At 41.9% G+C, this 26,874-nt stretch overlaps 3 protein-coding genes across 5 annotated transcripts in view; 1 reads left to right on the top strand and 2 right to left on the bottom strand.

Moving 5' to 3' along the window:
• Positions 1 to 24,480, bottom strand: part of zdhhc17 (zDHHC palmitoyltransferase 17) — a 44,341-nt gene extending 19,861 nt beyond the window's left edge. Inside the window, exons 1-9 of the mRNA XM_085138934.1 lie at positions 24,462 to 24,480; positions 22,675 to 22,754; positions 5,127 to 5,230; positions 4,501 to 4,623; positions 3,220 to 3,297; positions 2,168 to 2,312; positions 1,808 to 1,872; positions 426 to 588; positions 150 to 275 (exon numbers count right to left, since the gene is read on the bottom strand). Coding sequence (XP_084995060.1) covers positions 150 to 275; positions 426 to 588; positions 1,808 to 1,872; positions 2,168 to 2,312; positions 3,220 to 3,297; positions 4,501 to 4,623; positions 5,127 to 5,230; positions 22,675 to 22,737 — 867 coding nt within the window. The 5' untranslated portion in view covers positions 22,738 to 22,754; positions 24,462 to 24,480. The remainder of the gene's footprint in view (positions 1 to 149; positions 276 to 425; positions 589 to 1,807; positions 1,873 to 2,167; positions 2,313 to 3,219; positions 3,298 to 4,500; positions 4,624 to 5,126; positions 5,231 to 22,674; positions 22,755 to 24,461) is intronic.
• LOC146498690 (uncharacterized) lies at positions 15,634 to 17,286 on the bottom strand. Its single transcript, XM_085138935.1, has one exon. The coding sequence runs from the start codon at positions 17,164 to 17,166 to the stop codon at positions 15,634 to 15,636; it is 1,533 nt and encodes a 510-aa protein (XP_084995061.1). The 5' UTR covers positions 17,167 to 17,286.
• An 892-nt stretch (positions 24,481 to 25,372) lies between the features above and the next one.
• Positions 25,373 to 26,874, top strand: part of osbpl8 (oxysterol binding protein-like 8) — a 108,543-nt gene continuing 107,041 nt past the window's right edge. For all 3 annotated transcript variants that reach the window (XM_085138917.1, XM_085138919.1, XM_085138928.1), the window contains exon 1: positions 25,373 to 25,728. The gene's annotated coding sequence lies outside the window, so the exon portion shown is untranslated. The remainder of the gene's footprint in view (positions 25,729 to 26,874) is intronic.

Below are 26,874 nucleotides of genomic sequence, written 5' to 3' on the forward strand. Positions count from 1 at the left end.
ACAGCTGGACCTGATTTTATTCTTCAAATGCGACCTGGACTGCTACAATGATAATCGTTTTTTGTGTAGCATTGATGTTGTGCCTTTCACTTATTTACAAAGCCTCTGCGCTTGGTTTCTGGCTAGTGTAACCATGTCTGTGTTTCTACCTTGTCCATCTTCAGTCTCTTCAGGTAGGACGGGCTGTCGTAGCCTTTGGCCTGCCGTGCTTCCTGTAAGTGATTGATCATCCAAACGTTCTTCCTTTGCTTGGCGAGATCCAGTGGTGTTTCGCCCTGAAAAATAATAAAAAGAACAGCTGCTGCGTACATTTAAAAGACATATTTTAGCTGTGTGCGCACTGAAAGAAGATCCAGAAGAGGCTGCCATCCTGGCTGACAGCCTGGCACGGTTACAGGGAGACGCTGATTCACAGCGTGGCTTACCTTGATGTTCTGTGCATCGACGTTAGCGTTGGCGTCCAGCAGCAGGCTGATGACGGTGGTGTTGCCGGCCAGCACGGCCCAGTGCAGCGCCGTGTTCTTGTGATATTTGTCACCCAGGTTGACAGACACGTTGAAGGTGAGCAGCAGCCGGGTGGGATCCACACTGTCACACAGAGGAGGAGATCCAGGCAAGATGAGTCAAACTAAAGTAAAGGGCATCTTACAAACAGGCTCTTCATAAAAAAATGGTTTTATTTACACACTTCCTCATCGTGAAACCTTCGCGCTGCTACATTGTGACCATTTCCTTCTATATGAACCACGAAGTTAAATTGCAAAATCCCAGAAAAACAGCTGATTAGGGAATATTCATATGAAGCTGAGGAGCAACATGAAGAACCCGCCTTTGTGTGACCAGTCTGTATATATTTATTAAATACTATAACTAACTCTAAGTTCTACTATAGGATTAACATATCTTGTCAGTGGTAAATTACAGCGGTAAGGGAAAGTGTGGAAAGTTTGTATAGCGCTTTTCTAGTCCTTAAGGACCCCAAAGCGCTTTACACTACATTCAGTCATTCACCCATTCACACTCACATTCACACACTGGTGATGGCAGCTACATTGTAGCCACAGCTGCCCTGGGGCGCACTGACAGAGGCGAGGCTGCCGGACACTGGCGCCACCGGGTCCTCTGACCACCACCAGTAGGCAAACATGGGGTTAGTATCTTGCCCAAGGATATTTGGCATGCAGCCAGGAGGCAGCCTGGGATTGAACCACCGACCTTCTGATTAGTGGCTGACCTGCTCTGCCACCTGAGCTACAGCCACCCATTGCAATATGCAGTATGCAATCCCACTGGAATTTCCTGTTTTTTTCCTCAATTGATTGGTTGTAAAACGGGACCTGATCTTAATATAAGCCACAAGTACACAAGAAAACACAGAAACAATTAGAATCTTCTGTGGTTTTACTGAACTTTATTGCATTGCTGGTGGAAAGTCTTGGATTTAATAACTGTGCAGACCTCCTTCAGCAGCAATAACAGCACACTAGCATCTCTGGGAGCGAATTCTAAGGACATCTGATGTCAACAGCTCTCCGAGATGACTCTCTTCCTAATGGGGCCCTCTCCAAAAGACACATTTTCTCAGTCTGGATTCATTCTGTGGTGGATTTAGTTTGATGTTTAGGGCCATTGTCCTGCTACAGAGCTTCCCTGACATCATCTTGTAAAAGACCTCAATAAATTTGGGAATACAAACCAGTGAAGTGTTGCCAGTTCAAATAAACTGTTTGGACATAATTGTGGATTAAAGAACGATGGGACAAATTTAAAGATGCAAAGTAAAAACAGACATTTAAAACAAACACACCTGTGTGTCCTGTAAGCCGCCCACATTAGTGGAGTCATGCCATTCTGATCCATCATGTCCACATCCTGTTACAGAGGAAAGACAAATGACCACATCTGAAGAAGCTGAAAAAGCCACGGCGAGGCTAAAGAGAGGCAATAAGGCTCCCCCTGATGGAGAGAACTGGCATTATTAAAATACAGACTACTCTCAGAGTGGCTTTAAAAACAAACAAACAACCGGAAAGCAAACCAGCGGAGGGATATATGTTACTGCATCTCACTCTGGCAGCAACAAGACTTTTAAACATATGCCAGAAAAATCCACAAAAGCACATTCTCTCTTGTGAAGATACTGAGCTGCAGCGTTTGTGTTCTCTACCTGTCCTTTGGCAATGAGGTAGGCCACGATGGAAGTGTGGCCGAACTGGGCGGCCAAATGGACGCAGCTGCAGCCCTCGCCATCGATCAAAGACGGGTCAGCGCCATATTTCATGAGCTGCACCACCATAGATAGATGGCCTTGTCTAGAAAAGATAAACACACAATAAAGGGATCATTTAAAGGATGCACAAACTGATCTTGAAGTTTTACTGCACAGCTAGCACAAGATAAAACGATGTGTCTGTTAGAGGCCCAGGCTTCCTTAATTGCTTTGAGTTGGTGACCAAGGTAAACATCTACAGTCTCAAATGGCCCTCACATGATTGATGAAGCCTTGAGGCTGACTGCCCGTCTCTTCTTATCATTTTATTTCTATGGTGGCTGCATGCTTTTACTGCATACACTATATTGGATCTTAAAACTGGCTTTTTACGACCAACACTGTCTACGATATAAACGTCCCAGAAAGGGCAATAAAGATTTGAGAAACTACAGGTGAAAATGACAGAAATTCACAGATTCAGTTTAACTTTATTGCCTGAGAGAGTTAAAGTGTGTATCGTTTTCCCTGCACAAAAGCGTGACTGTTATTTGCTTATTATTCTGAGGTCATCCAGATTGAGGAGGCTGGGGGCTTTTTTTAAGGTTACCGGGCGCTGGAGAGGAGGCTATGGGGGTCAAAGCAGAGGGTGACACACGACTCCTTGGTGTCAGTGTATCAGTGACGGTGCAGATGCCTGTCGTTAAATGTATCAATAATTCATGAGGAGACAGCTTCAGAGGTGTGGATGTCATGTGAGCTCTTCCTTGTTATTAGTGGTCATTACAAAGAAAATCGATATTTAACTCTGTCAAACACCGAGGTTTAAAAAGAAAAAAGAATAAACAATAGATTTGGCTCAAGTTCACAAATGTTTGTTCGAGTGAAGCTCTAGCATTGTTGAACGTAGCACAGAGAAACTAAAATGTGTCTGTCAGATTAAAAAACATAATGACGAAACATAAAAACACTGATCTGTGGACTGTGAGTGGCATATATCAGCGTGTCACCTGGTAGCCCAGTGCAGAGGTGTGGAGTTGAGGTCTCCTCCCAGTTGGTCAACTATAGCTCCCTTTGATATGTAGTACCTGCACACACAAACACAATCACCAGGTGAAGCATTACACTTTGTATACCTGTCATATGGACCTCCTATCAATAGGTGTGGCTGTATAACAAATATAAATCCCCTCTTCAGTCTTTTATGGTTGCTCAACACAGTTCTTTCACTATTTTATTTACAACCTGGCACTCGAAATGCTCGCGTTAAGACCAACTTGGCAAGATTTGGCATCTTGACAATCTCTCCATTATTAAGAATCAAGTTGAAACATGTTTTGTGAGGGTTTAAACTGAACTTAAACTTAAATTGTGTCACTTAAATGAAAAGATTGAAAAAGAAACAATTTTTATAAGAAACAAGCTCATTTATAAGGCTGTTCAACCACATTTTAAAGCTTTAAAAAAATAAAATCAGATTTTAATATCAGATTTATATTCATTTAGGAAAAGGTCATTCTTTAAAAAAGTCTATAAGCTACATAGCCTGCTAGATATGCAGCTATTTCACATTGTTGTAAGCAGAAATACTGCATTTAATCTGATTACACTGTAAGTTTGTCAGTGTAGTATAATCAAAAAGATTTTTCTTCATTGAAAGTTTGGTTACTGGTGTAACATGGGTTCTCTGAAAACCATGTGAGCCAAGTTTGAAAGAGACCTGCTGTTCACAACCACAAACAGCCACCTAGTCAAGAGCAGCTACATTAAACCCAACATCTGTGCCTCATCTGTCAATGGAAGTGCACCAGTACAATTCCCCATCATTTTAATGCCAGTTTACCTAAAAAGGAAGACTCATAAAGCAGCTGACAAATAAGCGTAGAAGTATATTACAGAGGTCAATGGCAATGTGATGGGATATACATTTCACTGTACTGTGAAAGGCTGCCTCCATGCCTGAAAATAATTATAGTTGTAGTTTATAATCCTGTAAATGGCACCGCAGGTAATGAATATCCACATATTTTACTGCATCAACATAAACTATTAAAAAGGAAGTGGAAGTCAATAACATGAAAAGCAAGATGAAAACGTAAATGAATGAATGGAGATCAACACAAATAGAAACAATTGTTTGACTCACTGGGTGGGAAGTGTAAGACTAACTTGGTTTGTTTCTTCAATTCAGTTCTTTATATGAAACCAGAAGACGTCTTGTACATTTTGTTGAGTTGACCAAAGAGCTCTAACTACCTGACAACCTCAACACATGATGTGAATTAACTCACTTGACCAAGTCTATCCTGTTGTTGATGGCGGCCCAGTGAAGGAGCGTTACGTTTTCTTTGTCTGGCTGCCGAACATCGAAACCTGCCTCCACCAACTCCCTGCAGCGCTCGAAGATGCCGTACCTAAGGCAGAGGGGGGAGGATTAAAGTATGTACAAATGCACAAACATAAACAAACACAGCGTGAAATACATAAAACTAAGAGATGCTAAGAAAATCTACACACAAAACTGGAAAATAAAAAAAAGCAAACACCCAAACAAGACACCCACACTGTGGCATAAGATGGCAAGTGAATAATCTCAACCTCCAATCAAAATAACATAAATCTAGCCTCCAGTGTTACAGCCACTTTTTCATCAGGAACATATTTTCAAGCTTCGTCTCTTCCCAACAATAAGTCATCTCATGTCCTGACCTTCTTTAGCAGACAGTGAATCAGAAAACCACCGATGAAAACATTCAGATTTAAAACCTGCGGTATGTTGACAACACAAAAACACAGAAATAAACACGCAAAGATGCGGGCTCCTATTAGACCAGCTGGTAACTAGACAACAATGCTAAAGAAAGTCATTTGCACCTTCACACTGGTGTGATAACAATAACACACACAATCCACTTACTGTGTGGCTTTGACAATGTCCCAGGTGCTGTAGTCATCCACGTGGTTTTTACGGCTGACATTCTCGCTGTAGCCATGATTGTAATGACTCTGGGGTTTGATTTCCTACAAGTAAACAGGGAGGACAAAAGACAGTTAAGTTCCTGCCTATGTTTGAGGTGACATCACAGGATTTTTGTACTAAAATTGTAAATTTCCAATTAATAAAAAAAAGCAAGTCCAGGGATCAGAGCTCACATCACAATACTGACATTTTTATGGCAAAAAGCTGAAGAGTTTAGAATCTCTGGGAGTAAAACAATGCTGTTAAACAAGGCTGCAGAATAACATGTGACTCTTCTTATCATGCTGAAAAGGAGCTAAAGACCGTAAGCACCGTCAATATAGTAGCAATAAAAAAAATCTGACAAAAATCAATGACTACAGACAGATTTTCTTGAACTTGTTTGCTCAAACTGGTAAATGGACTGATTCTTACATAATAATGGATTAATAATAATAATGGATTGCATTTATATAGCGCTTTTCAGGACCCTCAAAGCGCTTTACAATACCACTATTCATTCACTCTCACATTCACACACTGGTGAAGGCTACAGTTGTAGCCACAGCTGTCCTGGAGCAGACTGACAGAAGCGAGGCTGCCATATCGCACCATCGGCCCCTCTGGCCAACACCAGTAGGCGGTAGGTGAAGTGTCTTGCCCAAGGACACAACGACCGAGACTGTCCGAGCGCTTTTCTTATCTCCCGGAGTGCTCAAAGCACTCATACCACCCATCATCTACTCACACAAGCACTGTCTTCTATGCTTTTAAGTTTTACTAACTACCATTCAGACATATTCATACTTCGATGGATGCACTGGACAGCAACTTGAGGTTAATACTTTGCCCAAGGATATTTGGCATGCAGACTAGGGGGAGCCAGGGATCGAACCACCAACCTTCCGAACAGTAGACGACCTGCTCTCCAGAGCTACAGCCACCCGTTTCTCAATCTCGTGGGGCTGAGCGCCATTTGTCCCTCTAAGAAGTTGGACTTGGACAGCATGGAGTCGAGTAACTAGGTAGCATGATGGTATTTGTAAAGGTGAAAAAGCCTCATTAATATCAGAAATCAGAGGACCAGAGCCAATAGGACGGCAACAGTAACTCAAAAAACCACTTGTTAAAATGGAGAAGTGCATCTCTGAATGAACAACAGGCTGAACCTTGAAGCAGATGAAGACACATCAGGTGCTACTCCTAAGATCAGTAAACTGAGACAACATTCAGAGAAGAACATTTGGAGAGCAGGAGCAGAATTAGCTGTAACGAGTATGAAAGCATGGATTCATTTTGCCTCATGTTATTGTTTGTGCACAGACTTGTTTGACGAAAGTTGACAACAAACTGAGTCAAATTCAAAACTGTCAAAAGATGAGAGGACACAGGCCATCAAGTGTACTGCAACCCTGACAATATGATCTAGAATTACTACCAGACTTGCCTTTTTTGGAAATAAAATGACATTCACTGTATTTTCTTTGGACATTTGTTTGAAATGTGGTCATAACGACCAAAGAAATGTTCGAGTTAAGACCAAAAAGGTGATCTGCCAGTCACACCAAACTTCTGTTCATGTGTGAGTCCAAGTAAGTCCAGATATTACCACCAACAACGTAAAGGCAAAAAAAGAAGAAGAAAATATCCCCACTGGGTTGGAATACTGGGAAAACGTTCAAGACACCACACCACACATAAACAGTTGTTTACTGATCCTTAGATGCAGTTTTGGTTTGGCTTGGTTCAAGCTGCAAAAACATAAACAGATGGTCATTATCCGACAACAGCAGGGTCAACAAGGGCACATGTGACAAAATACATATGGAACAAAACTCGCAGTGGAGTAAAAACTTGGACGGGAAATTAGATGACTATAACCAAATGCTATGAAGCAAGCGTGTAAGATCAGCGAGGACAACAACTGTTCTGTAGACATTTGCAACAGAACTACATGATAAAGACGTCAGTCAAGATTCATTTCATGAGATGAAAACAGATGACTTAAGGAGAAAATGTGTCTGCATGGGCCTTCATTTGAACACATTTTCTAAACTTACTTGCACCCTCAGCACTGACACTGAGGAGCTGCAGCAAAGTCACTGATTGCATGCACCGTCACAGCAAGCATATCTGGCCCATAAAGGCCAAAAAGGCTTTGAAAAGACCAATGTGACAGAAACAAGTTTAGGACGCAGTGCACTGCAGGAGACAGGCTCCTGGAAATGCAGACACGGTGTAGTGCTCCAGAACACTTCAGCTTTTATATAACTAGCTAATCACAGTATTCAATTATAAAAAGAGAATAAAAGCAGCAGGAGACCAGCTTGTTGTGTCCTGCAGCTGCTGAGGATCTCTTCTGTCACATGGATGTGGTGACTGTGCTACTCACATTCAATTAGCCTCCATGGTAACGCCTCAGAAACCACAATTAGCCTCGATCACCCGGAAATGAGAGCTGCATCTGGTAAACACAGAGGCGTCCACTCTGCCTTTAGCCAGTGAGACTCGTAACTTTGAGAGTGGGCTCTGAGCCAAATGTAAAACTGGGCTAAGCTGCTTCTTCTTCATTGCTTTTTAAAACCTTTTAAAATGAAAAAGGACATACACACAAGGCAGAGAGAGAAACAAATTATGTATGAAATTTAGAGTCTAAACTGTGATCATGTCTCAGGAATAGATACCAACATTACAGTATTCCAGCAGCATTACCACCTTAAAATCTCATGGTTCGACTTTTACACAGCCTTTCATGTCTTTTTGGCTGTGCTGCTGCTGCCACGCACTTAAGATTGAGAAATAATGAGGCATCCTCTGGGGAGGTGGCTGAGGATACTACAGGCCTGTGTAGAGCTGCTAGGCAGCTTGAGGTGAGATCTCAGGGCCCACAGGGACTACAAGCTCACGATTATGTTCAGTGTTTAGCTTTAACTTCCCTTCAGAGTCACAGGGATCTAACTGTGGAACCCGTGTGTCTCCCACCTTCGGGAAAAGGAGAAAAGTCCAGAGGAAAAAGCAATACAGACAGGTTTGTTTAACAAGAATAGAACTTCACTAGTTTATAACAATTTAAAAAAGAATACACAGCTCAGTGAGATGCTTCTTTTCCCATAGAGCCATCTGTACAAACAGTAGCATGCTGAGCTACAAGACAAAAATCACAATTTACTTTATTTTGACTAGCCCACAGAGTTAGATGCATCAAAGCTGAGTAAATCTGCCAGTGACAGCTGTGACTGCAGCCTGCCAGCGGTCGCCCTAAACACTACTGAGCAGCGACGTATAATTAATACAAAAAATATGTACAACGTATCCACACGTGATCGTCTTTTGAACAGTATTCTCTGAATCGTTTTGTTGAACTGCATGAGCAATAAACATATTTTCCTGTGTTAGCACTCAGTGCTATCTATTTATTTATATCTTCCAGACATTTATGAAACATATGATGGGATACTCTTATAAAACCAATCAACCAGAGCACTTGGTTGAGTGATCACTGTGTCCATCCTTTAAAGCCCAAAGAGCTCAGATGACTCTGACAAAGTAGAGTTAATGGTAATGGCATTTTTATGAAGCGCACTACAACACATGACCTCAACATAGCATCTTCACATCTGTTTAATAAAATAAGAAGCACTTGTGTTTAGGGCTGCCACGATTAGTCGACTAGTCACGATTACGTCGACTATCAAAATCGTCGACGACTGATTTAATAGTCGACGTGTCGTTTGAAGCTTTGTAAAATGGTAAATGGACTGGTTCTTATATAGCGCTTTTCTACTCATCTGAGCACTCAAAGCGCTTTACACAACTTGTGCATTCACCCATTCAGACCCATTTGCACAAGCACATCTTTCTAAGTGCTTTCTAGATAACATTCACACACATTCATACTCCGATGGATGCATCGGAGAGCAATTTGGGGTTAGTATCTTGCCCAAGGATATTTGGCATGCAGACTAGGGGAAGCCAGGAATCGAACCACCAACCTTCCGATCAGTAGATGACCTGCTATACCACCTGAGCTACAGCCAGGTGGTATAGCATCCTAAAAGACGCAGGAATAAGTAGTAGGATTTAAGAGTGTAATAACGGACTGAAACAGAAGATGGCAGCACTGCATGTACAAGGATGCCAGCTGCCGTTAAACCCCGAAGAAGAAGAAGCTGTGTCCCAGAATTCATAGCGCAGCCCAGCTCAGTTTCCAACAATGGCGGCAGCTAGTTAGTTTTAATATTACTCTTATTATTCTTTCTGGGTCACAAAATAAACATTTAACATATTTTCAGGCGAGAATGTAGCTGTGTAAACCTCAAATATCTGCTCAGTTTATCAAGACACCACATATTTTCAAAAGCGCTCCGACGTTTTCGGAGACGTCTGTTACCCACTAGCTCGATAGCTAGCCGGGGGCAAGGCTCACTAGAGCCGTGAGCACACTGGACTCCCGGCAAATCGTCTTCAAACCCACCGCCGTCTTTCACTACTCAGGTTAAACATGATATATAAGTCACTTAGATAACTTAAAAATGTTATTGTTTGGTTTTTTTTTAGTATTTTATTTGTTCCTGAGTAAATCGGTTTGGCTGAGATTAAAGTTATAGTTTTTACAGAGCTGAATAAACGTCAAGCAGACAGCTGATTATCAGAAGTGTGAGATGCTCGAGAATTTACTCCGGTGTCCTGTTATATTTTAGATAGCAAGGAGTTTATTAAACTTCACCGAAACAATCTGCAAATGTCATTAACATTTAATAAACTATCATCTTGTCTTTATTTTTAGTTAGCACATACCTTAAACACTTAAAGCTGTAAGCTAATGATAGTTATATAAGAGCAGATGCTGCTGGTGCAAAAAGCTGTATGTTTTACGTCCAATGGATGATGATCTGATTAGTCGACTAATTGCAAAAATAATCGGTGACTAGTTGACTATCAAAATAATCGTTTGTGGCAGCCCTACTTGTGTTTTTTGATGGTATTAAAAACTTTACCATCAAGATTTCTAAATACCCTGGTATACCATAGTAGTATCCAAGCCTACTTATGGCTTTCAGAAAATAAAGCATAAATGCAACATCCAACCTCTTTGCTTTTTATCTAGTTCATGGTAGCAGGGGCGCCAGGAGTCTAGCCCAGCTGTCACAGGGTGAGAGGTGGGGTACACACTGGATAGGTCAACAGTCCATCACAGGGCTAACACAAAGAGGCAGATCATCATTCCCACTCACATTTGTAATCAGCAATTAACCAAACACATGTGCCTCTGGACTGTGGCAGGAAACTAGGACGAGTAAATGTAAACTCCAAACACTCGGAACCTTCTTCTTCTAGCCCTTTTACAGTAAATGGTATTATTTACTTTGTCTGGCTTAACATACAGCAATATGGCACTGTCTGCTTTTCGAACCAGGCCTCAAAAACCAGTATTAGCAAAATTAACATCAGCCATACGCATCAAGTGCAAAAAACGTAGCACTAAAAACAAATACAACTTAGTCTAGGGTTTCGGAAAGGAAATCACGTTGCTTTCTTTAGATTGAGGCAGTTCTCTATGGTTCCTAAATCTCAGCCACCATTCAAACAGTGATGAGGGAAGGAAAAACAAGCTACAACCTATAACTTTGTTTTACATGGTAAATCAGGTTGAGGGAGAGGATAGAAGACGAGGGTGGAGCAGAGATATGAAGGTGACTACTTCCTGCTTTTTTCTTTCTATTTTAGGAGCATCAAAGCTGCCAGAATTCATTTGCACGTTTACTGCCAAGGTTTAGTCATTTGACAAAACCACATAACCCCATGTGTTCCTCAGTTTAGTCCAACTGCCAAGGGGAGGAAATAAAAAAGTGGGTGTAAAGAGCTGCTGAAAATTATTTAAATATGATCATGACTGCACTGAACTTTTTTTCAATGTTTGGCTGACAAACAGAAGCCGGATACTAAATGTGAAACTCAAAGCCTGAATATTCAGTTGTGTGCAATTCTGTCAAGGAATCTGCTTTCCTGTTAGCGGGGAAGAGCGGGAAGAGCGGGCTCATCTATAGACTCACAGACACCAGATGTTACATCACTTTCTCCAGCACCATCTCTTTCTTTGTGAGTAACCTTTGACCCCTCGCATGTCTCTGTGGCCACCCCCACCATCTCGGTCTCTCCTGGCATCAGAAAAAAAAAAAGCCGAGGATGACATTTGTGACTCTAGTGATAATTGCAGCCTGTGCCTCTTTAAGCTTCCTCATTGTGTACCTGCTGACTTGTGATGAATACAACAGTTAAGTAGGAGGAAGGCGGGATAACATTACCAGTTAAACAGCATCTACTTCACTAATGTCATTGATTTAAGGTTGAAACCTTATCTTTTGAGGGCGTATACTTGGCTTCTGTTAGTGGAGCTGGTTGGTAGGACATATGGCAACAGTTCTACAGGGGGTGGTGGTGATCATGTGCCTTGGACAGTATCACTATTAAAATAAGCAGGTATTATGACAGTAGAATCAACAAAATCAGTTGACATAACTGTAGTAATACTTCAATAAAGGGAATCAAATCAAACTATGAGGCCAACAATTTGATTTTAATCTGAAGTGCATTAGGCAAAAATTGTATCGCATCTGCAACGCCTAGTTTGCCAAGACCGGAGTTCTGTCTGGCTATAGCCATAGATCACAATTGGGTTTCGTCTGAAATTAGAGCTATTTCAAGGAGTTAATTTAATATTCAAGACACAGTTTGAATGCATGGATCAGGAAGCGGGGCAGAGGAGAAACACCGTTTTTATGAGAGAAATAATAAGAAGGCTCCAAGCATTTTCCAAGTTACCACTGCAAGTAGCTGAGCATGTCATGTCATGTCATGGCGCTTTATGGACAAAACAACACTAATTTGAATTTCCAATGAATTTCCAAATAAGACAACCCTTTATTGTTTACATTCCTCAAGAGGGGAAATTTCCAAGTGGCAGGCTGAGCTGGTTCAAAGCAAACAAAAGGCAAAAATAGAGGCCTTTCTAAGTATACAACTGAACTTGATGCCTGATTTCAGGTGTCTCACACATTTAGACTTGCTCGGCTCTTCATGATCTACAGAATGACTCTGGTTGCGCTAAAGCAGGAGTGTCAAACTCAAATACACAGTGGGCCAAAATTCAAAACTGGAACAAAGTCGCAGGCTAACATTAATATTTATTGAAAAAAAAATCTTCCTCCAGATATAAGAATGAATCTTTTCTTATGGACTCAAATAAGTTTTGCTGAAAAAGTGAATATGGAACAAGCAAAGCTTAATACTAAACAATATATATATTAGCTGTATAATACCAGTAGGCCAGCTCTGATAGTAATTTGGTATGGCTTCGTGGGCCAAATGTAATTAGGCTGTGGGCCAAATTTGGCCCGCGGGCCAGAGTTTGACACCTATGCGCTAAAGAGAGGCGCAACTTCAAGCCAAGCCTACTTATGTATGCAGGAAAAACACAATTTATGATGAGTTACTACTGGTGACAGGTAGATGTGAAGCCAAAGGTCATTTTGTGACAGCTCCTGAGCAATGATGCAGCAGCAAACAACACAGAATTCATGGCACACAGAATTGAGAAAGACCACGTTTAGACAAAGAGAGACCCAGCTGTGTTCTTGCCGTTATTATTGAATGGAAAACTTTATCAGCTTTAATATATAAAAGTAATGAGCACATTTTTACCTATCGCAATCTCTTCTATTGGTTGGTTTGAACTTTAGCTGGCCTTCTCTTCCTGCATATAATAAAAGTGCTAGCTTACTTGCAGTGAGCACAGAATGATTATTCACTAAGTTAGTCTGAAAGTGGCAACTCCACACAAACACGCAGGAAGGACTGTGTTAGGGGAGAAAAGAAGATGAGGGTTCTCCTCATTTCATTTCCATTAATGAGGAGAGTCTTTAATTTTTTAAATCTCATCTTTACCAAGTATAATCTGCAATAATAGTAACAGCAAGCTCATTATGGCATTGTACAGCTCACTGCTACACCATCACAGAGAGGAAGCATTCAATCTATCACACAAGAAAGGAAAAGAGGAGAAAAGCAGTACTCTATTTATGTATTTAAATGGAGGAACCAGTGGGTGTGGATGCACATAATCCTGACAACAGAGAAAGACCACCTGCTTTGTGTGAGAAAACCACTTGCCCTTCACCTATTCAAGGGATGCTTTTGTCTATTATCACTTAAATGTCTATTAATTCAGTCTCCGGACTGCAAATTTTGAGTTGGAGGCTCATACTTGAGTCAGTTTAGCGAGTTTTAAAATAAACTCTCCAGTCCATACAGCTTTCATACACAATGAATGCATCTGATAGGGTCTGACAGAACACTGAAAGAACACTGAGATATTAAACATCCAGATGAGTTTCAGTACTGTCAAATATACATATGCTTTGCTTTGCTTCCAATTAAAGTCAAAATAATCTTTATTTATCTTATACTGGTCCTTTGTGCCACCACTCAAACCAAGCCAATTTAATTTCTCTTCCCCACCTGTGTGCCTGAGAGCGGTATATTAAAGATATCTGGACTTGATGGCAACATACAGATCCAGCGTTAACAAGCCGTCTGAAATGCAACATTTAGAGCATGGAAAGCATCCATGATTGGCCACTGTGACATCACCTATCAGTTCTGGGCTCAGCATTAATGTTGTTGGTTTTTTTAAGCCAAAAGTAACCATACTTGGACAAAAGAGATAAGATAAGATAAGATAAAACTTTATTAATCCCTCGGGTGGGTTCCTCTGGGAAATTTGTTTTCCAAAAAGCACAGCACCGACAGAAGTTACAGAGTTAAGAATATTATATATATATATATACACACACATATATAAATACAAAGACATATATAGATAAAATATACAAAGGGGATAAATAGAATAAATAGGAATAAAAATAAAAATACAAGTGAATTGCACATTTCAAGTATGGAGTCTATTGCACCGCTGATTATTAACAAAAAGTATTGCACAAAAGGTAATTGCACAGTGAAGTGGAGAGGCACTACAGCTTAGTTGTTCCCCCCTCCTTTGTCCTCCTGTTTCCCCTCCCTCTCCCCTCCAGAGAGGAGTTAAACAGTTTGATGGCGTGTGGGACAAAGGAGTTTTTAAGTCTGTTGGTTCTTGTCTTTGGGAGAAGCAACCTGTCACTGAACAGACTCTTCTGGTTGTTTATGGCCGTGTGCAGAGGATGCCCAGCATTGTCCATAATGTCCAGCAGCTTCTTTAGTGTCCTTTTCTCTGCCACTAACACCAGAGTGTCCAGCTTCATGCCGACCACAGAGCCAGCCTTCCTGATCAGTTTTTCCAGCCTGGATGAGTCCTTCTTTGCTGTGCTGCTCCCCCAGCACACCACAGCATAGAAAAGTACTCCAGCAACCACCGACTGGTAAAACATCCTCAGGAGCTTCCTGCAGATGTTAAAAGACCTCAGCCTCCTGAGGAAGTACAGTCGGCTTTGGGCTTTTTTGTACAGGTGCTCTGTGTTGCATGACCAGTCCAGTTTATTGTCCACCCACAGCCCGAGGTACTTGTACTTGTTGACCACCTCCACCTCCTCCCCCTCTATCTGAACCGGCAGTGGACCTGCTCTGGACCTCCCAAAGTCCACAACCAGTTCCTTAGTCTTTGAGGTGTTGAGTTGCAGGTGGTTTGTGTGACTCCATGCGACAAAGTTCCTCACCAGACTTCTGTACTCCTCTTCCTGGTCATCCCAGATACACCCCATGATGGCTGTGTCGTCTGCAAACTTCTGAATGTGGCATAATTCAGAGTTGTAGCAGAAGTCAGAGGTGTACAGGGTGAATAGAGGGGACAGCACAGTTCCCTGTGGTGCTCCTGTGCTGCTGACCACAGTGTCAGACGTGATGTCCTTCAGCCTGACGTACTGTGGCCTGTCGGTGAGGTAGTCGGAGATCCAAGCCACCAGGCAGGGGTCCACCTCCATCCTGTTCAGTTTCTCCTGGAGCAGACAGGGCCGGATGGTATTAAAGGCACTGGAAAAGTCCAGAAACAGGATCCTGACCGTGCCTTTTCCCCCATCGAGGTGTGAGTGGGCTCTATGCAGGAGGTACAGGATGGCATCCTCCACTCCGACACCCGCCTTGTAGGCGAACTGTAGTGGGTCCTGGGCATGTTGTACCTGTGGTCGGAGGAGGTTGAGGAAGAGCCGCTCTAGAGTCTTCATAAGATGTGATGTCAGTGCCACCGGTCGGAAGTCATTCAGCTCATTGGGCCGGTTCCTTTTGGGGACTGGGACGATGCAGGATGTCTTCCATAGGGTGGGCACTCTCCCCAGTCGCAGACTGAGATTGAAGACTCGTTGTAGCGGCTCCCCAAGTTCAGCAGCACACGCCTTTAGCATCCTCGGACACACCTTGTCCGGACCTGCTGCCTTTCTGGGGCGAAGCTTCCTCAGTTGTCTCCTGACCTGATCCACTGTTACACTGGGAGATGATTGGGAGGAGGGGGGGGGGAAGATGTCCTGCTGCTGAGAGAGGGATTGGAGGAGGGGGGTGTCATCATGGTGTCAGGAAGGGGGGGAAGCGAGGGAGGTAGGAGAGTGGGGGGAGGGCTCTGTAGTAAAGGTGAGGGTGGGGGGGTTGTGGGCTGGTCAAACCTGTTGAAGAAGTTGTTGAGTTCGTTTGCCTTCTCCACAGTCCCCCCCACTGTGCTGTTCTTGGTGTTGTGGCCTATGATGGTTTTCACACCATTCCAGACCTCCCTCATATTGTTCCTCTCCAACTTCTGCTCCACCTTCCTCCTGTAGGTGTCCTTTGCTTCCCTCAGGCAGCGTTTCACCTCCCGCTGTGCTGCTTTCATCTCCTCCTTCACTTTGCTCCTGAAAGCCTTCTTCTTCATGTTGAGGACAGCTTTGACTTCCTGTGTTACCCACGGTTTGTTATTAGGGTAACACCGTACCGTCTTAGCAGGGGCGACCATGTCCACACAAAAGTTGAGGTAGTCTGTAAGACAGTGTGTCGCCCCCTCTATGTCCTCACCATGTGGGCTCAGAAGCACGTCCCAGTCTGTGGTGTCATAACAGTCTCTCAGAGCATCCTCTTTTTCTGGGGTCCATCTCCTGATGGAGCGTGTTGTGACAGGCTGCCTTTGGACAAGGGGTGTGTATTGTGGCTGCAGGTAAACCAGGTTGTGGTCTGACTTCCCTAGTGGGGGAAGGGGGGTGGCTCTGTATGCATCTCTCACATTAGCATACAGTAGGTCAATTGTCCTGTTGCTCCTTGCGGGACAATTCACAAACTGGTGAAAAGCAGCCAGAGTAGAATCCAGTGTGGCATGATTAAAGTCTCCAGATATAATAATGAAAGCTTCGGGGTTTTGAGTCTGGAGTCTTGCTGTGACTGTGTGTATTTTCTCACAGGCAGCTGTTGCGTCGGCCTTCGGAGGGATGTAAACACACACACAGATCACATGACTGAACTCCCGAGGTAGATAATATGGCCGCAAGCTAACAGCTAGCAGCTCCAGGTCCGGACGGCATACCGAAACTTTAATGGAGACGTGTCCAGGGTTGCAGTATCTGTTGTTAACGTAGACAATGAGTCCCCCACCTCTGCTTTTTCCGCTGGCCTGCGTGTCCCTATCGGCTCTCACGGATGTGAAACCGCATAGGTCTACGTTAGCCTGTGGCGTTAGCTCGGTTAGCCACGTCTCCGTGAAGATAAACAAACTGCACTCACGGTATAGTCGGTGGTTGTTCAGAGCACACAGTTCGTCCATTTTATTCGGTAGCGAGTTCACGTTGCCCATTATCACTGTCGGGATTGATGGTTTGAATCGCCTCCGGTGATCCGCTTTCCTCGCTCCAGCCTTGCAGCCTCTGTAGCTCCTCTTTATCTCAGCCGGGATGTTGTGTCGCATGCCGGTCTGTCCCTTTGTTCTTAGAGCCAGCAGCTCCGCTCTCGAGTAGATGAAGGAGCTGGTTCCAGAAGTTTTAAAAAGTGCATTATCCATCTTGTATCGCTATATCTAAGAGGTAGAAGTACAGTAACTAGAGGAAGGTGAAATAAAGTTTGAAAGCCTAGTCTAAAAAAAGTTAAGAGTTAAGAAAAAGTGCGGTGTTGCAGAGCTACTTGGAAAGGCTGCCGTCACTCCAGCGCCATCTTGTCAGAGAAAAAGATGGAATGTTGACTTATGAGGAAATGCTAGCTTGGTTAGCAAGCTGTATCCATAAAGTGTAATGCACGGCTAATTACTGTTAATTATCAGACAAGTAAAACATGAGAATTTCACACACAAAAACACAGGGGTGAAGTCCAGCTCAGTGACTCACCCAAAGTCAAGCAGAGATAAAGCCTAGCAGAAAGTGATAGAGCTACCTGTGTCTGGGCAGCTGTCAGTCCAAACAGCTCAAAGAGGGGAACTATCCTTAAGGCAAAACCATTTTTGCAACAAGCAGTAAAGATGCTTTTTACTGCTCTAAAGTTGGGTATTTTAAATGACTTCCTTTTGGAGACAGTAGAAGAACTGCAGTTATTGCCACTTCTGCACTTGCTTTATTTCTCAGCTCCAGAGGTTCGGCTCCATGATTTTTCTTCATAAATCATTGGTTGTTTGGATCAGCAGTTTCAGTTAAATATATCGTATAGCCAACAAACACAATGATATTTGAGAAGTGAAATGAAATTTATAGGATTTACAGAAAGTGTGCAATAGTTACTTAAACAAAATTAGGCAGGTGCATAAATGTGGGCACCCCAACAGAAAAATTACATCAATATTTAGTAGATCCTCCTTTTGCAGAAATAACAGCCTCTGAACGCTTCCTATAGCTTCCAATGAGAGTCTTGATTCTGGTTGAAGGTATTTTGGACCATTTCTCTTTACAAAACATCTGCAGTTTAATCAGGTTTGATGGTTTCCGAGCATGGGCAGCCCGCTTTAAGTCACACCATAGATTTTTAGTTATACTCAGGTCTGGGGACTGAGATGGCCATTCCAGAACTTTGCACCTTAGATTTTAGGGCTGCCACGATTAGTCGACTAGTCACGATTACGTCGACTTTGATCGTCGACGACTAATTTAATAATCGACGCGTCGTTTGAAGCTTTGTAAGATCCCAAAAGACACAGGAATAAGTAGTAGGATTTAAGAGTGTAATAACAGACTGAAACACAAGATGGCAGCACTGCATGTACAAGGATGCCAGCTGCCGTTAAACCCCGAAGAAGAAGAAGCTGTGTCCCAGAATTCATAGCGCAGCCCAGCTCAGTTTCCAACAATGGCGGCAGCTAGTTAGTTTTAATATTACTCTTATTATTCTTTCTGGGTAACAAAATAAACGTTTAACATATTTTCAGGCGAGAATGTAGCTGTGTAAACCTCAAATATCTGCTCACTTTATCAAGACACCACATATTTTCAAAAGCGCTCCGACGTTTTCGGAGACGTCTGTTACCCACTAGCTCAATAGCTAGCCGGGGGCAAGGCTCACTAGAGCCGTGAGAACACCGGACTCCCGGCAAATCGTTTTCAAACCCACCGCCGTCTTTCACTACTCAGGTTAAACATGATATATAAGTCACTTAGATAACTTAAAAATGTTATTGTTTGGCTTTTTTCAGTATTTTATTTGTTCCTGAGTAAATCGGTTTGGCTGAGATTAAAGTTATAGTTTTTACACAGCTGAATAAACGTCAAGCAGACAGCTGATTATCAGAAGTGTGAGATGCTCGAGAATATACTCCGGTGTCCTGTTATATTTTAGATAGCAAGGAGTTTATTAAACTTCACCAAAACAATCTGCAAATTTCATTAAAATTTAACAAACTATCATCTTGTCTTTATTTTTAGTTAGCACATACCTTAAACACTTAAAGCTGTAAGATAACGATAGTTATATAAGAGCAGATGGTACAATAAGCTGTACGTCCAATGGATGATGATCTGATTAGTCGACTAATCGCAAAAATAATCGGTGACTAGTCGACAAAATAATCGTTTGTGGCAGCCCTAGTAGGTTTTGAGCAGTTTTTAGGGTTGTTGTCTTGGTAAAATATCCAGCCCCGGCACAATTTCAACTTTGTCACCAATTCTTGAACATTGTTTTCAAGAATCTGCTGGTATTGACTGGAATCCATGTGACCATCAACTTTAACAAGATTCCCAGTACTTGCACTGGACACAGAGCCCCACAACATGATGGACTGCCACCAAATTTTACTGTGGGTAGCAAGTGTTTCTCTTGGAATTCTGTGTTATGTTTCCACAATACACACCACCTCTTCTTATGTCCAAATAACTTGATTTTAGTTTCATCAGTCCACACAGCACCTTATTCCAAACTGAAGCTGGCTAGTCCAAATGTGCTCTAGCATACTTCAAACGACTGTGTTTGTGGCATGTGCGCAGTAAAGGCTTCTTCTGCATTACTCTCCCATACAGCATCTCCTTGTGCAAATTGCGCTGAATAGTTGAACGATGCACAGTGACAACATCTGCAGCAAGATGATGTTGTAGGTCTTTGGAGCTGGTCTGTGGGTTGACTATAACTGTTCTCACCATCCATCGCCTCTGCTTATCCAAGATTTTTCTTCGCCTGTCACTTCAGACCTTAACTAGAACTGTGCCTGTGGTCTTCCATTTCCTCACTATGTTCCTTACAGTGGAAAATCACAGCTGAAAATCACTGAGGTAGCTTTTTGTATCCCTCCCCTAAACCATGATGTTGGTCATTTGAGAGTTGTTTTGAGGCTCCCATGTTGCCACTCTTCAGAGAAGATTCAAAGAGGAGGAAAAGTTGCAATTGGTTACCTTAAATACCCTTTGACTGATCATGATTGGATTCAGCTGTGTATGTAGGTCGAGGGTCAAATGAGTTTACTAAACAAATGTTGTGTGCTACAAGCATTCAAATCAATAAAATGGCAGGGGTGCCCAAATTTATGCACCTGCCTAATTTTGTTTAAGTAACAATTGCACACTTTCTGTAAATCCTATAAACTTAATTTCACTTCTCAAATATCATTGTGTTTGTTGGCTATACGATATATATATATATATATATACATATATATATATATATATATATATATATATATATAAAACTGAAATTGCTGATCCAAACAATCAATGATTTATGAAGAAAAATCATGGAAATTATCAGGGGTGCCCAGACTTTTGCATACTACTGTATGATAGATGGCCCTTATAGGTCAATCTCTACTATTGAAACAGGCAGCACAGCTGAGGAAAGACAGCAACCGCAGTTGCTTGTGGACAATGTGATGGGACAGGTACACCAGAAACTGTCTCTGCCCCTGTTTGGGAGTATGTTCCAATGATAAAGGATGAACCAGGACCACTGTTGAACTCTTCAAGCTCCAAAAGCAGTTTATTAACCACATGGTTTTACTAAACTGCCATCTGCCATCATTCCTGCTCTTACTACTGAAAGTGGTATTACAGTTCACTGCTGGGTGTACGGCAAAATAGTCTTTAATATTGTAAAGAACCTAGGATCAGTCAAAAGACAACAGAACACTGACTCCTTCATGCAAACCCATTCAAAAGTGGCCACTTGCCTGTTCATGCAATATTACTATTTGAGCTCTTACTGGCCCAATATCTGAAGAAGATTCATAAAATTCAGAGCTTGAATTTTACTATTTGGATCACCAGCCCAAGTACATCAACTCATCCTGCCAGCATCTTGGAGACATTTAAGATATGAATTCTTTTCACTGCCAGCTTTAACAGTTACTGAGCATGGTTGAGGGTAAACAAGCCTGCTTGACCTGCTGGCCAGCAAAAAAAAAGAAAAAAAGAACTGTTTTTTTACCGTGAAAAGCAAGCCATCCGTCACTGAAGCATTACCAGACTGCATTACATTCAAACAAAACTCTCCCTGATGATTAGATTACCTGCCAAGCACAGATGGCAACTAATGACAAGCTGTGTTCAATAGCTAACCTAACAAAATATACCACTACCCTGAGGTATGAAATGTTAAATTGTTATATAGCACTCCTTAAAAGTGACTTTCTACAATGCTAAATAATGGTAAGCTGGTCACCTAGGCCTTGAATAGATTTGCAACTTAAAGATCTAGGTAAATGGACAAACTTTCTACCAATATGCTGCATTCAGGCTAGCTAATTAGTTAACACTTTAATACTTCTTCAGTTATTTTCCAGACATGTCACAAATTATTCTCTATTATTAATAAAAAAAAAAAAATAGTTCATCTTAATATATTACAAAAATACATAGGCGGATGAAGTATTCAGATTCTTTAAGTAAAAGGACAAATTTAATAGTTCTGTGCTTGTAAATGTAAGCATAAAGCAAAAAACAGCTTACAAAGAACAACAATTACTCAATGCAGACTATATATATATATCTTTTTATTCGTTTTAAGTGTGTTTTTAATTGCTTTCTGCATTAGCTGACTGTTCAGTTCAAAAACTGACATTCAATTACAACTTTTGAACATGACAGCTGGAACCAGCAAATGTTTGGAACCAGCTGTTTGACTAGTCAAATAATTGTTTTGGCTCTGGATGCAATAGCTCCTAATAACTAATCAATGCACAACTTATGTGACACAGCGGATAAACACTGACCAACAGGACAACACCAGTGTTTGCCTCACATATTAGGACATCTCTAGTTAATAAAACAACAAAGTCTTAATATGTTCTGTGTAAAGAAAACTCGTCCATTAGAAGAGCTGTCAGATAAATGTAGTGAAGTGAAACGTGCCATTTCCCTCTGAATTGTTGTGGAATATTAACAGAAAGGAAACACTGTAACTCCTCACATCTCTACTTATGTACAGTATTTACGGTAATATAGGGAGTTACAACCAGCCTAGTAATAACTTACCATGTCTAATGATATTAGGTGACAGAAAGCATTGAGACCCGGGTGGTCCGCTCCTACACAAACACCATTACTGACAACTGTTACCTCTGTGTTAGCTAACTGCTTGTATGCACAGACTGCAGTTTTTAAATCTCCATTTTTAGCTGTTCGCACTTTATTGATATTAATATTATTATTATAACGACCGACAGTACACAACAGCTTCATACCCACCTATACTACATATACATCACAGCAGCTAGCGTGAGTCCTGTCAGTTTAGCTACAAAGCTAACGTCGTACAAGATTAATCAGTAACCTTACTTCTTCCCACATGAACTGAAACGGGGACTACAGGCTTGTTTACTCGCTGTACGATCACTTCCAGGGAAAACACAACCTGGCTTAACGTTACCAATGACACGAACATCTGCCCAGCGTTAAAGGCTATGCAGCAGCGAGAGGGGGCTAGCGCTAGCACCTTTAGCATCGTTAGCTGGCTGCCACCCCCCCACCGGTGGTTTTGCAGGGGGCATCGGGTTTTCCAAAAAAATAAAGAAAGGGGAAAACACAGAGCCACCGGCACGCAGGGCGAGGTGACGCCTTTACTTTGCGTTCATGTGTTTGTCCGAAGGGGTGAACCCAAGTGACCATACCTCAGGATGGAGAATAGGGACGCAGCCAGCTTCTTTCTCATATTCCTCCATAGCGTCGGCCATCTTGGTGGTGATGCTCGCTGAGCATTGTGGGAAACAGGAGGCAGTGCAGGGGGGAACAGTCGAGGAGGAGGAGGAGGAAGAGAAGAGAGGATCTGTCAGAAACACTGGTGATGTACAGGTCACAGCACATAATAGAAAGGATGTCTAAAGTTGTACAGCAAAAATATATTTACTATGATTTATTATGTTTCCTATAAAATTATTCGGGGTTTTTTGTGTTAGTACCCCGTTCTGGGGGTATGAAGTATAAAGATGAGGGTTTGTTTTCCATCCATCCATCCTCTCATCTTTTTCAGGGTTGCTGGAAAAACCAGCAGCAGTACCTGCAGCAGAGTAGCACGTTATTGACTCTGCCACATTTATTTTGTATGTTTTAGTTACTATTTTTTCTGAGATAGATTTACAATGTAAAATATATATTTGTATAGCAGGATAAAAATTTATTAAATTGGATTTTTTTTTGTGGGCTACTAAAAATATACAAGCAGCCAGTAAAATGTCTAATGTACTGGTCTGGTGGCCCAACAGGGGGGGAAAGGATGTTAAACAGTGGTGACACTGCAGTCCTTTTACTTTTATGTGGTTTCTTTTTACATAACAGTAACATTTGACTTACTGTTAACTGTTGTCATCTGTACCCATCAACTGGCACAGGTCTTTGTGATCCCCAGGTTTCTGTAATGCTTGCAAATGACGGAGACATTTCCGTAGCATGTGGGACATCTGGTTGCCCTTCATTCTGATCAGCAGTGGAGCAGTGCATGGAGGAACATGATGAGCACTCCCAGAGTGACCTCTACAAAATGACCTCCAGCAAGTCTGGTGTGAATGTCTCTGAACAAACCATCAGAAACAGACTTCATGAGGGTGGCCTGAGGCCCAGTGACCTTTAGTGGGCTGTGTGCTCACCAGGCAGTCAGACTGGTGTTTGCTATAGGATACTGGCAGTCCAAGCCCAGTGCGCTGTTTTCAAAGAGTCACTTTCATTTTTTGAGCAGTGTATATTGAAGTAAAAGTTAGCTTTTCAAATTTGAAAACAGGTTTTAGGATATACAGTCTTTATTTTTGGCATTTGTAATTAGACACTAATGTAAATAAGCCATCCTCCGAAAAGGTGAGTTCAAATACAGGGAAGTCCTTGGGGGTTTCCTTCTAGGGCAAAATCTGATTTTGCAGACTCAGCTAATTAAATAGAAAACTCTTTCTAGTTCCACTTATTTGATTTGCAGTTTGAGTAGTTCAGGTTTTGCCATTACAATATTACCAACAATGTAACATCTTATTAGTTTTGAATCAGATCTAAAATCTGAGCAACTGTATGAGTTAAGTATATATATCCACCCAGCTGGTATACTCACAGTATCTCATGAGCATTGTAGTTTTCAGCATTTTTATAACATAACAGTCGTATAAAGAGAGAGAGATAGTTATTTATTAATTTAATTTTTTAATGAATCCTTTGCTTATCCTGGTAAAAATGTCACCGAGATTAAAAATCTAATTTCCAAGAGAGATCTGGCATCATGCCAGCAAAGGTGATTTATTAAGAATACATAATTCTTAATAAATTGAGATAAAAATACAGTTTTTCCCGGTTGTAAATGGTCCAGTACTATTTGGTTTAGGGGAAAAATCCATGATGACAAAACTGATTGATGGTCGAATTTTTATGTGAAAGCATCGACGACACTACCGTTATACCGCTTTGCGCCTGTAGACGTTACCTGTCACGTCACGTGCACCTTTACCGAACCCAAAACTCCAACCACCACTAGATGTCACCGCACACCCAGGCATGGATACTTGCGGCTCCTCAATTGCAACAGCTGCAATAATCATTGTAGTTATTACTGGGGGCAGAAAAATGATCAGCTACATTAAAAATAAGGTCGAGCAAAAACACACAGGGGTGCTCATGGTAGTTGTGACTCACGAAAACCCGGCAGAGGTAAAGTTTGAATTGATCACAATTAATTAATGTGCACGTCTCCTTAACAAATTTAATCTCAGCAAAAAAGCATTACTATATAATAATAACCTGATGAGTTATATATACGAATTCCAATAAGTAGTGTTACCAGAGGCACCTGTAACTGTCAGCTGTTTGAAAGTGCACCAAAGCGATTACACGTTTGACACGTTTGCGAGGGAAAATCAGACGTTACCCGAGCAGGGGGGAAATTTCGAGCTGACGGGTCAAGTTATCCAGTAACAACCCGTACACGGGATATTAGCTGTTGGCTTTTCAAAGTAAAGTCCCAAAGCGAGCCAGGGCAACCGTAAAACGATCAACTCTTGATGAAAATAAACTATACCTGTTTTATAAAAAAATATATATTTTATTCACATATAAAACATTATAGGAGAGGGTGATTTAGAAAGAAAAACTGGACAAATACGATAAAGACAAGACATAAACTTTTATTTGCCACGTGAAAGTTAAAAAATTGAAGCAAAGCGCACACAGAAGTAGTTTTCATGAATTAACTCAAACATATAGGAGACCCCAAACTGTCTTATTTGGATAATTTTGACTGAAATACGTAATACGTAAATACACAACGCGGACGTCTTAAATTTTTTAATACCTTTTAGTTTGAAATCAACGTCCGGAAGTCGTGCATTTTCCGGTTACATTACTTCATTGCCACAAAAACAGTCATGATAGAATCGTGCAGGCACGCTGGTGGCTAACAAATAGACCGCGGACTGTTGGTAAATAAATATTAGAAAGCGTGTTAGCATTGTCAAAGTTGATTTTAAACATTTCAGACATTAAAACAGGACCTACGTGAAGCCAGCGGGCTGAGGAAACCGCGAGTCATCACTCGCTGACGCTGCCCAAAGACGAGTACCACCCGTAAACATTAACACATCTAAAGCTAACTGTTAGCAGACCGACACACGCCCCGGAGGACTGCTTTTAAATATTTACAGACAGCCTTTTCCTTTCGTGGCACAGCATAACAGGAGACCTCCGGTGGAGCCAAGGTAAGCTCAAACAAGCAAAGAAAAACACCGAAATGAAAGCTAACCCCACTGCCTGCTGTTGATTACAGGCGGCTAGCATAATTGCTAATTGTGTTTGTGGTTGACTGACAGCCGTGACTACAGACGGTTTGTGCGTATTATTGTGTAATAAATCAGGATTAGAGGTAAGGACCGTAGCAGCTCCCGCATCTTCGTGCACTGCACTTGTGTCCCCGGCATCTGTCCCAAATAAAATTCCACATTTAGCCTGTTGGTGTTAGTTAATTCAACGCGAATGCACCCCAGGGCAACGCGCTGAGTGATGAGGCTGGCTAAATTTGGATTTCCTGCCGCCCGCTGTATCCGGGTGATGTATGGGAGAAGCTGTGGATTATAAACCACACCAGCCTTTGCCACTTCAGCGAGTCTAGTGCTGATAATGTTGTTGCTTTTCTAACCCCCACCCCACCCCACCCCACCCATGCTGCCTTTCAGTCATATCTCGCTGCAGTGTTGGATGTCTGCAGCTCTGTTTCCACTTTCACTTGACAGGAGACAACCGCTGAAACAGGAGAATCACAGGGTCGCAGCAGCTCTTGCTAACTGTGTCAGACAAGCAATGCATCCGGTGGATCCTGGCGTGGTGTCTGATATCTGATATTACCATGTCATGGTGTCCACTTGCGATTTAACAGTGTTTTCTATGCCATACTCCTTTTGAGTATGTATTTTTAATAGCTGCAAGCTAATTCCACATTTAAAGACTTTGTAGTCTTTTTTTTTCTTTCTTGCTACTCAAAATATGCAGTGAGATGGTGAAATTATGTTGAGAACTAAATCTTGGGACCAGACTTGGCATCTGGCACTCATAAATTTATATTTGCAATATTTCCATATTTCCATCCTGTGCCAGTGTGCATGTAAATAAGGGCAATCCCACAATTTCCATGGCAAACCTTTATTGAGGTGTGCAGTCTAAGGTCACGGGAGTAACCAGCTCATTTGCCAGTCAAAAGGAGTTTCCACTCAGACCTTATTTGAAGCACTGCTTGTTCCCTGCACACATATGGCTTTCAGTTTGAATGCTAGTTCTACTTTGAGAACGCAGGCATGATATTAATGCTGACATGTAGAGGAAAAAATAGAGAACTCATTTCACTTTTGTTT

Source organism: Neolamprologus multifasciatus, chromosome 17 (genome assembly GCF_963576455.1).
Source record: "Neolamprologus multifasciatus chromosome 17, fNeoMul1.2, whole genome shotgun sequence".
Taxonomy (NCBI): domain Eukaryota; kingdom Metazoa; phylum Chordata; class Actinopteri; order Cichliformes; family Cichlidae; genus Neolamprologus; species Neolamprologus multifasciatus.

What these genes read in the sequence shown, in the direction of transcription:
- LOC146498690 (XM_085138935.1), bottom strand. Translation starts at nt 17,166, where the DNA reads ATGGATAATGCACTTTTTAAAACTTCTGGAACCAGCTCCTTCATCTAC.